The sequence below is a fragment of the Malania oleifera genome, chromosome 8 (assembly GCF_029873635.1).
Source record: "Malania oleifera isolate guangnan ecotype guangnan chromosome 8, ASM2987363v1, whole genome shotgun sequence".
NCBI classification, from domain to species: domain Eukaryota; kingdom Viridiplantae; phylum Streptophyta; class Magnoliopsida; order Santalales; family Ximeniaceae; genus Malania; species Malania oleifera.
In genome coordinates this window covers 88,060,940-88,072,100 of record NC_080424.1, presented here as the reverse complement: position 1 = coordinate 88,072,100, position 11,161 = coordinate 88,060,940, and the positions used below count along the sequence as shown (strand labels likewise).

Genomic DNA, 11,161 nt, shown 5'->3' with positions numbered 1-11,161 from the left:
CTCCCCCGCCTTTGCATCTCTAGTAGTGGTACGAAAGTACCAATCGAAGAAAATTTCTTTAAAATGATCCCAATTTAGCACCATAGATACAGGCCTCTGTTCCTCTAGTAGCCTAACTGCCAACCACCACTGCTCAGTCTCTTCAGTCAGCTTGAATATGGCATAGAGCACTTTCTGCTCCTTTGTGCATCACAGTACTGCCAAGATATTTTCAGTTTCTCGCACCCAATTTTCTACAATTATCGAGTTGATGCTTCCCGCGAATGTAGTGGGAGGATTCATATGGGTGAATTGATCAATGGTACATCCCAGCTCAGCGATAGGATGGTGCTGCCCCCTGAAACTATGCATGACCTCGGTCATGAACTGCTTGGCAAAATCTCAAATCACCGATGTAGAACCATTGCCATCCTCATTTAACACCCCTCGTTACAACTTCCACTGGCCATCGTATTATTATTATCCTAGGGATCCATCTTGAAGATATAACCAAAATGATATTAGAATTTTAATATCTCAACTTGTTTGGTGCATTTATAAAACTAAAAGACCCATTTAATATCTCAATTCTCAATGTAAACCCTGAACACACAACACAGATACAAAATTTTTGACGTTTTTACTGAGGCGTCTGAAAACTGTCGACGCAAAACCTGAGGCTGAGATACCGAGAGCCTGTTTTGAGCAAACTGTCAACAGTTTGCGAACACCCTTGAAAAATTGTTGACGGTTTGGCCCCAAGAACCTTCTTTAATTCCCTTTTTTCATATACATTTTTAACCATTCTAAAGAGCATGCTTCCAATCACCACTAATAGAACAACACACCCAACCAACGAGGCAGTCCAATTCTAACCATTCGAGTTTCAATCTCACCGCTCAGAAGCAAAATTGTCGATGGATTGTCGTGGTTTTTCTAAAACCATCATTTCAAGAAAAACACATAAGTCCATCAAGGAAATTCTACCTCTAAACTATATAACCAAAAACTCAAAATTCCTACCCGTGTTCTAACTCGAACCTATACTCTAGTAAGATCATCTGACATAGACTGCAGAACCTATAAACCTAGGCTCTGATACCACTCTGTGATGCCCCAAACCTGCCACGTGGGGCCCGTGATGCCAGGTAGGAAAACCCGCATAAATTCATGTAATAATCGCTAATACCATAAATACAAAACCCGCCCCCAAACTGAGGTCGCGAGTGTTCCTGTCCATAACTAAAAACATAGTTATGCAATGGAAGACTAACCACCTCAAAGTGCATTACCAGAGTTCTAATTATCCCAATTATATATATGTGTCTCCATTACATATATTACATCTCAAAGTAGACAAAATGTAACATAATCCAGTATTTCACTACACTTACATAAACTAACAAAAGAAACTACACACAGCTCGTAGCACGCTAGGACTGATTCCCTGTAAGACCTAAAATATGAGATGGATATTTAGGCGAGACACTTCTTAGTAAGGAGGATCATATTATCATCATTGTATGGCTAACATGTGTTTTAGTGTGAACATAATATTTCTATTTATATAATTGAACAGGAAATAACCCTTGAAAACTGTACTCACTTATATAACCGAAAATATATATATTTTCCTGTATAACATAATTCGGCTCAGTATAGCCTATTTCTTGTAAATTCACCAATATATGCATAGAAGAACCAACCTCTTAGGCCACTGAACTAGCGACATGCTTCCGCCCCATAACGGGTTATGCTACCCGAAGGCTGGACTTAGCATAGGGCCAACCGACCAATGCTAAGTCAATTGAACTAATATGTAAGTACAATTTTCCTACCCTACCCCGGAATGTACCTCGGTAGGGTCCCCTGGAATATCCTTCAGGAAGGGTCTCCCGGCATAGCCTACAAAAGTAGTACTGTACCTAGGCCAAATCAACTATTCCCTACCACACTTTCATACCAGTGTGGTTGCACTCCCTCCTAATTATAGCTATGGTACTGTGCTCACATTATATATATCCCTCAGGGTTCTTAAACCATATATTACAATTTACGTGATAAAAACTATAATAAAATCTCATTTCCATATATCTGTATAAAACATGTTGTATTGTATCTCGGCATTGAGTCGTCGTTTCATAACCCAGCTTACATCCGTTATTTCATAACTCAGCATACAACCTCTATTTCATAACTTGGCATACAGCCATCATTTCATTATATCATAACCGGCATATAGCTTTCATATCAGTATATCACAACCGGCATATAGCCGCCATATCATTATATCATAACTGTATAAATTTGTCATAACATATACTGATAAAATCGTCTGATTAAACTATCATATTTAATCATACCATAATACTCATTCTCATGCCACACCATTTTGATTGATAAATTATAATACCATAATTGGCCCGGGGAAGCATATAATTTGTTGAATACCGAGGTATGATCATCTCTAGGGTTTAATTTAACTCAAACTATATGTTTTACAAGAAAAATGAGATGATCAACCCACTCACTTTAGTTTTTCCTCAAATACGTATAATACTCAAAACTATCATTTGTATAAGCCTGATTCGTTCGAAAAATCACATATACCATTTATAAAATCATATACATCAGTTTAATCGGTTCATATTCTAAAAAGAGCTTACATACTCTAATCCCCTTACCTGTTCTTGGAAAATTTGCCTAAAACCTTTATAACTCGAAGCCTTAGCCATTTAAATTTGCTAAGGATTAGCAAACTACAAGCCGGAAGGAGGGAGAGAGGATCGGAGAACATAGTGAAGCTCGAGAGAGCCTTAGAGAGAGAAAACATCAAAACCCTAGGAAAGAGAAAAAGATAAATTATATTTCTAAGAAAAAATGAGCTCACTTCTATTTGTAGGCAAGCTAGCCCGCACGAAACCGTCGATGGTTTTCCTCGACGGTTTGGCCATTTACCAAACCAAATTCTTTTTCAGAACCCTCTCGGTAGTTAAAACTGTCAATAGTTTTCCTGAGCTTTCTGAAACTATCGACGATTTTGTCCTGTGGCAAACCGATTTCCTCTTTTCTTTCCCTTTCTTTTTTTTTTTCCTTTTTCCTTTTATTTTCTTGGTTCGGGTTCCTACAAAACTAATGTTACTTAACTTGCGAAGAAGCGATGGTTGGTGGAGGGTGATCAAAATTCTAAGTTTTTTCATGTGGTTATTAATCAAAATAGGAATTCTTTGATAATTAATTCTATGATCTTAGAGAATGGTACAATGCTGATGTCGCCTGAGGAGATTCATGAAGGTGTAGTTAAGTATTTTCAATTTTTTCTCGCGAAAGAGGCTACTAGAGCATTACTTGATTTGAGCCATCTTATCTCTAAGGAGATATCAGATGAAGAAAATGAGTATATGGTCAAAGATCCTTTGGAAATGGAGCCAAAAACAACTCTAAATTCTATCCCAAAAGATAGTAGTCTAGGTCCTGATAGTTTTGGATTAGGATTTTACAAATCTTGTTGGAACTTTGTTAAAGAGGATTTGCTGGAAGTTGCCAAGGAATTCTTCAGTGGAGCGCCTCTACTTGGATTTTTCATGGCTTCATATTTTGTTCTTATCCCTAAGGTCAAGGATCCAAGAAACTTTGAAAACTTTAGACCAATTAGCCTGTGTTCTATCGCATACAATTTTTTTTCAAAAATTATTGTAGGTCGATTGACACATTGTCTGAATAGAATTATCTCTCCAAAGCAAAGGGCTTTCCTCCCTGGTAGAAGTATTTATGAAAATATTACTCTGACGCAGGAAATAGTTCACTCAATCAATAGAAAGAGTAAAGAGGGAAATGTAGTTTTAAAAGTGGATATGGCAAAGGCTTATGATCGGGTTGATTGGAGATTTTTAATTTGGGTCTTGGAGGGTTTTGCCTTCTTTAGTCATGTTTGAAATATAATAACAGATTGCGTTGAGACCCCATGGTTTTCGATCATGATGAATGGTACGTATAGGGGCTTTTTCAAGTCTCAATGGGGCCTTCGGCAAGGTGATCGTCTATCTCCAAATTTATTTATTTTAATGGAAGAAATTATTTTTAAATTATTAAAAAAATTAGGAAGGCGGGATTGGAAATTTTTATCTTCGGAGGGGGGCTCCTTTAATCTCGCATTTATTATATGCTAATGACTTGCTTGTTTTTGCTAACGGAGAAAGTAGATCCTTGAAGATGCTTTTGAAAACATTAGATTTGTATGAAAGTTGGTCTGACCAAATAATCTACAATGAGAAATCAACTCTCTTTTTGTCCAACAAGATCAAAATTTCTAAAAGAAAAGGGCTTTTACGATTGACAAGTTTTGAGGAAGGAAATTTTCCAACGATGTACCTTAGGGCTCCTTTGTTTTCTAGTCACATTGCTGCTAGAATGCTTAATTTGTTGGTCTCAAAAATTTGAAATAAGGTGGCAAGTAGGAAGATGAGGTTGCTGTCTCAAGGAGGTCGTCTTGTCCTTTTTCGTCATGTTCTATGTCGTCAAGGATTCGCGATCGAGAGCAACGGCTCCTAGCTACCGCAAAACTTTAGTTTTCCATAGATAATCTTGGACAACTAAAACCTTGCTAGCATCTCCCTTGGTGTCTTTTGGTGCTTTGCTCGTTGGGCAGGAAGTCGGAGGAAAAACGGCGATCCGTTCAGAGCTTCGCCTTCTCTTTTGGTCAGATCTCCACAGATCGGCTTTTAGAGGAAGCCTCGAGCCTACGAGGCGATGACCGGTGACGGAGTGCGAGCGTGTCGACGGGTTGAAGGTCAAGGACGCGAGTGAAAGCTAGGGCTTGTCGAAACTCTCAAACACTACTTTACTGATCTTTTAGACACTAACAGGCATTCTTGCCTATTGACGCTAAGTCTTCGAGCCTTCCACGAGGTGATGTCCGAAGATGGAGTGTGAGCATGCCAACGTATTAAGGTCAAGGACACAAGTGAAAGCTAGGGCTCGTCGAAACTCTCAAGCCCCTTGTTCTTTATGGTTCTCATCTTTCCAAAACATGGTTATAGCTCTTGATAATGGTTGTGACTACAATATAATTACAAGGGGAAGAAGACTTCTTGGTTTGATTTGTAATAAGATTCAACATTTGGTTTTTTAGGAGTTTTGATAAGTTAGTTACAATTAGTTATATAAGAAATCATGTTGCCACTATAAAACAAATAATAATGTGAAAATTTTTATAAGTCTATAATAAGGAACAACTATTCCTAAATTTTACCATGAAGATATCTATTTTGTCCATCAATTAACCATGGAGATTGAATATCACCGAAATTCAATTTTAGACGAAGCAGAGAATAAGAAATTTTATATAAATAAAGAAATGTACGTACAAATTAAGCAGTATATAAATAAATTAATACTGCGTCTCATTTATTGAAATCCTGTAAGTTAAACAATGAAGGAATTCTGGGTTACACAATGATCACCATATACATGGTTTATTTCACTTTGAGCTGGCCAATCAATTAGCTTGCTTAATTAAGCTAGCCAGTTATACATCAGAATACATTAATTAATATTAGTAGTGCAGAAAGATCAATCATTTGGAAGCTGCAGCATTTCCATTTGGTGATTTCGCATCCCGAAGCCGCTTCTCCTTGGAGAGTGCTTTTGCAAATCTACATTTATAAAGAAGAAAAGGAATTAATGAACCTTGCAGTACGCTAAATACATATATAAAATAATAAATATATATGGCGCATTAGTTAAGAGCATGCAATATAGTGTACGTACCTTATCAAGGCGTCCTCATTGCTTCCTTGATTAAGAGACTCAGACAGCCCTGTGCCCAAGTTCACCCTCGAAACTGGTTTCTTCAGCAATCCTTCCCCCACTTTCGTTAGTTTCTCTAAATTATCCTTGGTGGCCACGTCTACAGAATGCACTTCCCCACTTAACGTATCATCCTGCATGCATTCGTTTTTGTTAACCATTAGAGAAAATTGATGAACACTCATGGTTAGTTTTCTTCTTGCATACATATATTTATATACTGCAGCCTGCAGTTAATTAAATGTGTAATTACGTACTTGAATTCTAAGGTAATTTTCTTCGCATTGAAGTGCCTGAAATACAGTGGATATGTGGAAGTCGACCATGTCGGCACTGGCTTGAGTAAAAACATCGACTAAAGGAGTGGAGCCCCCGCTGGTTAGCCATCCTAAGACACCCCACTTGGCTGCTTCAGTTGCATTGTATTTCGCTTCAATCTTTGCGGAACCCGTCCCAAGCGATAATACCAGAAAGCGATTATATTCGGTTGGCTTCATTGGACAGAAATCTTTGCTTCCTCGATGCACCTCTTTCTCCACTTCCGTAATTGAAACTAAAGCCTGTGACAAATCATCAATTAATCAATAGTTAAGATTTGATCATTACTCTGGGGCGAGCCATCAACTTATACATGATCGATGCAGGCATGTCTGGATTCAATTCCTCATGGAATAAAACCTCTATTTGAGTGGGAAATCATGGTGCGGCGGTTGCCATCTATTTATGATTGGGCTCCTTGGGCCCTTATCATAAGATATAAGGTATGTAAAAGCCACTAATCTCTTCTCAAGTTCGGTAAAAAAATAAGACCTTCACCACAGATTTTATAAAATCTCTCCAGAGGTCAATATCTTTTATCGAAAATAATAACAAATAATTGAGACTTAATTAGGCTTAATCCCTTAAAAATTTTCTCCCTTGTCCAAGATTTTCAAAGTATAAGGTAAGTTAGCATTAAATGTATAACATAACTAATCGGTACATACCGGATTGTTTGCAGCTACACCGCCATCAATGAGATTGAACTCTCTCACTTTTCCTGTCTTTGAGTCTTCAGTTTTAAAATAATGGGCCGGAAGATAAGTTGGGGCAGCTGAAGTTCCAATGCATATGTCTGATAGCTGGGCATCGAGGCATGGATCGAACTTGACCTAATTAAATCAAAGAACACACATGCATATACAAAATTAATTACTCTTGTCAAATACTTATCCATACTAATTATTTCCTCAAAAAAAATTTAAAACTATTTTCAAACAGATATATCATTTATCGCAAAAATAGAAATCAATTAAAGAGAATATCATCGAGAGAATTTTAAACCTGATAGCTAGAGAAAATGGTTGGCTGGAGTTGCTTGATATCAAAAGTTGGGATGACAATGTTAGTCAATGTCTGATGTAATCGTATATTTCCTAGCCTTTCCTTAAGAAGACGATGGAGGTACTTGCCATCATATTTTGGTCCTACCACAGCTTTCATCGTCTTTACAGCATGGCACCTGTTGTTTATTTCAATTAAGCTCACAATATCAGGACAAGAACTGTGTGTGTGTGTGTGTGTGTTTCATATATGTATAATACATATATAAATCATTGTTCAACATGTAAAGATAAATTATGCTTACATGTTTTGGGGAAATATTTTTGGGCATTGCTCGAGATAGAAAGACTTGATGTCTTTAGCGGCAAATAGAGGGCGGTTCTTCTCATTTGGAGCGGCTAGCATCGCGGTCACAAGACCGCCGGTGCTTGTTCCTGAAATCACATCAAAATAATCTGCAAGCCTAGCATCCTCACCATCCAGCTTCTACAAAATTTATATATACACACACATTTAGATTAGATGTTGAGAATGAAAAATAAAATTTAAAGTGCCTCTCAAAAAAAAATATCGTGTAAAGTGAGAGTACTATACACAATGTGATGTCTATTTTCCCTATGTGCTAATTAACAACGAATTGATCAAGTCATTATATATATGCATATAGGTATGTACGTACGTATGTATGTATGTATGTATGAATGTATAAAATTTAAACTTTGGATATTTTTGGTTTTCTCGTTATACCTGTAGCTCAGACTCAAGGAAATTAAGTATAATTCCAGGGATAATCCCTCTTATTCCGCCCCCATCAATGCTAAGAATGGTGATTTGGTTTCCATAAGTAGGAGGCTGTATGAGTAGGGGTGACTTTGGTGCTTCCATTCAAGAGTGAGGTATGTATAAATGTGAGAAAGAATATATTGATCGATTGAGAGATTTAAGACTACAATTGGACGAGAAAGATTAAGCTTTGGTTAAGTCTAATATATTACTTCTTCACAAGGTGCATGAAGCTATTTATAGATCCCCATATATATATGCTGGTCATGAACTTAACTTTGGAAGAAGTTGAGGTTTCATGGACACTACCTAAGTTGGACCATAGACTTGTTCATGTCCAAGGTGCAAGAATTGAATTTTCTAAAGTCCAAGAACATCCATCATTGATTTTGTCAATCATCATATATCCATCCTAGTGGTGTTGGCACCATGTGTGATTTGCATGTTTTTAATTTTATAAATGATCATTTTTATCAATTGTGCTGGTGAACTTAACTTTAGCAGAAGTTGAGGTTTCATGGACATTGTCTAAGTTGGACCGTAGACTTGTGCATGTCCAAGGTGCAAGAATTGAATTTTCTAATGTCCAAGAACATCCATCATTGATTTTGTCAATCATAGTATATTCATCCTAGTAGTGTTGGCACCATGTGTGATCAGTGTTGCATGTTTTTAATTTTATACATGATCATTTTTATCAAACATTCCAATCAGCTGAAAGGCATGAATGTGAGTAGGAATGTTAGGTATGACCAAGTTGGTGGGACAAGGAAACTTGAGTGAATTACAAAATTACTCATATATATATATATATATATATATATCATAATCAAGGATATATAAGTTCTATCTCAAATTTTATCTAACCACTAGCTATATGCATTGGAGAGTTCTCCCAAGGGAGATCTACACAGGTGAAAACCAACATAATTTGGTCCAAAAAACTTAATTAAACCATTCAGTTTTGAAGCCAACCACCACTTAAATTTTCAAACTAACTTACAAGTCTGATTTCTCAACACTAATGCACTAGCTAGACTTGTCTTCAAGAGGAATTAAGCATGAAGCACGAATGATGTATAATTGAATTATTTTGTTAAAATTCGTCACTAAAAATTATTAGTAATCGCAGTTATGGCGACTATTTCAATATCGTCACTAATACTTGGAAAACCATCACTAATACTATTAGCGACGGTTTTGTGATTATTAATAACGGTTTTGATCTTTCACTAATAACTTTTTTTTTTTTTTTTTTTTGTAGTGCTTCATGTGTCATATGCACATGTCATGTCCTTTAGACTTAACTATTTTTTCTGAAGAACTTTTTACAATCATAAAGATACTTTAAGGTTATGTTTGGTTCGTGGAATGTATATTCCCAAGAATAGATTAGTTTTAATAAGTTAGTTACAATTAGTTATATAAGAAATCATATTGTCACTATAAAACAAATAACAATGTGAAACTTTTTATCAGTCTATAAATAAGGAATACCTATTCCCAAATTTTACCATGGGGGTGTCTATTTTTTTCTTATTACATTTTGAATAAAGTAATTAGGATTCCCAAATTTTAAATTATATTCCATCTTATTCCAAGAATAGTTATTTTCTTGAACCAAACGAGTCATAAGGGTGTAAGTTTCACTTTTATAAGTTCAAAAGAGCATTTGTGCTTTAGTAGACGGTATAGCTTAGGGTGTATAAGTGTATTTTTGTTTTCCTTAATTTCATTGACAAAGTGAACCTTCCATTAGTTAACAGTTAATCAACAAGGTTAAGAGCGTGTGTTTGTGTGTGTGTGTGTCTATATATATAGGTAAATAAATATAAAATTTTATCGGCAATAAAAGAACACTTCCCCGTTCTATTTAATTGTTATACAAAAGACTACTGGCAACTTGACGTCCCAAAAAAAAACTATTTTATCGATCAATTAACCTTGGAGAATGAATATCACCAAAATTCAATTTCAGACAAAGCAGAGAATAAGAAATTTTATATAAATAAAGAAAGGTACGTACAAATTAAGCAGTATATAAATAAATTAATACTGCATCTCATTTATTCAAATCCTGTAAGTTAAACAATGAAGGAATTCTGGGTTACACAATGATCACCATATATGTGGTTTATTTCACTTTGAGCTGGCCAATCAGTTAGCTTGCTTAATTAAGCTAGCCAGTTATACATCAGAATACATTAATTAGTATTAGTACTGCAGAAAGATCAATCACTTGGAAGCTGCAGCATTTCCATTTGGTGATTTCGCATCCCGAAGCCGCTTCTCCTTGGAGAGTGCTTTTGCAAAACTATATTTATAAAGAAGAAAAGGAATTAATTAACCTTGCAGTATGCTAAATACATATATATATATATATATAATTATAATTATATATAGCGCATTAATTAAGAGTATGCAATTTCAATATTATAACATCCATCATTGACTTTGTCAATCACAGTATATCCATCCTAGTGGTGTTGGCACCATGTGTTTCATGATCATTTTTATCAAACATTCCAATCAGCTGAAAAGCATGAATGTTAGGTATGACCAAGTCGGTGGAACATGGAAACTTGAGTGAATTAGAGAATTATTCAAATATATATAGCATAATTAAGGATACATGAGTTCTATCTCAAATCTTATCCAACCACTAGCTATACGCGTTGGAGAGTCCTCGCAAGTGAGCAGCCTTGATCCACATAGGTGAACTCCAACATAATTTGGTCCAAAAAATTTAATTAAACCATGTGGGTTTGAAGCCAACCACCACTTAATTATACAAACTAACTTACAAGTCTAATTCCTCAACACTAATGCACTAGATTTGTCCTCGAGAGGAATTAAGCATGATGCACGAATGATGTATGGTTGAATTAATCAGTTAAGAATTGGTCATGAATATATGTGCACGCCTACAACTTTTCTTCTTTTCTTAGGAGGCAGTCTAGCTATTGAAACGCGTGGGGTTTATCGATTAGGACCACAATTTTTGAAAGCGCTCAACTTGGTCGTATAGGCCTCACACCCAGGAAGAATAATTCAGTAGATTATCCATCCAACATGATGTGGACACACAGGGACATATGCATAATGTTTCAACAATAGTGTAGCAGATTCATGCATAAAACTATAATTTTCTTTATGAAAAGTACTTTGTTTTACCAAGCTAGCCAGATAAGGGTGGACTATTGGAATGAACAATTAATAGCTAGCCCTTGGTATTATTCATGCTGTTTAAATTAATGGTCCCTTTTTT

At 35.9% G+C, this 11,161-nt stretch overlaps 1 protein-coding gene across 1 annotated transcript; it reads right to left on the bottom strand.

Annotated features, from left to right (window-relative positions):
• Positions 1–5,342: 5,342 nt before the first annotated feature.
• Positions 5,343–8,134, bottom strand: LOC131162831 (patatin-like protein 2). Its single transcript, XM_058119433.1, has 7 exons — positions 7,858–8,134; positions 7,415–7,596; positions 7,111–7,288; positions 6,774–6,938; positions 6,045–6,347; positions 5,749–5,921; positions 5,343–5,633 (listed from the first exon to the last, which is right to left on the bottom strand). Exons 1-7 carry the CDS (start codon positions 7,993–7,995, stop codon positions 5,555–5,557), a joined length of 1,218 nt encoding a protein of 405 aa, XP_057975416.1. The 5' UTR covers positions 7,996–8,134; the 3' UTR covers positions 5,343–5,554.
• Between the last annotated feature and the right edge of the window lie 3,027 nt (positions 8,135–11,161).

Excerpts from the sequence above, each read along its gene's own strand:
- LOC131162831 (XM_058119433.1), bottom strand. The coding sequence starts at position 7,995 with ATGGAAGCACCAAAGTCACCCCTACTCATACAGCCTCCTACTTATGGA. Across the intron at positions 6,939-7,110 it reads CCATTTTCTCTAGCTATCAG|GTCAAGTTCGATCCATGCCT; the intron begins GTTTAAAATTCT and ends TGATTTAATTAG. Across the intron at positions 5,634-5,748 it reads AATGAGGACGCCTTGATAAG|ATTTGCAAAAGCACTCTCCA; the intron begins GTACGTACACTA and ends TTATAAATGTAG.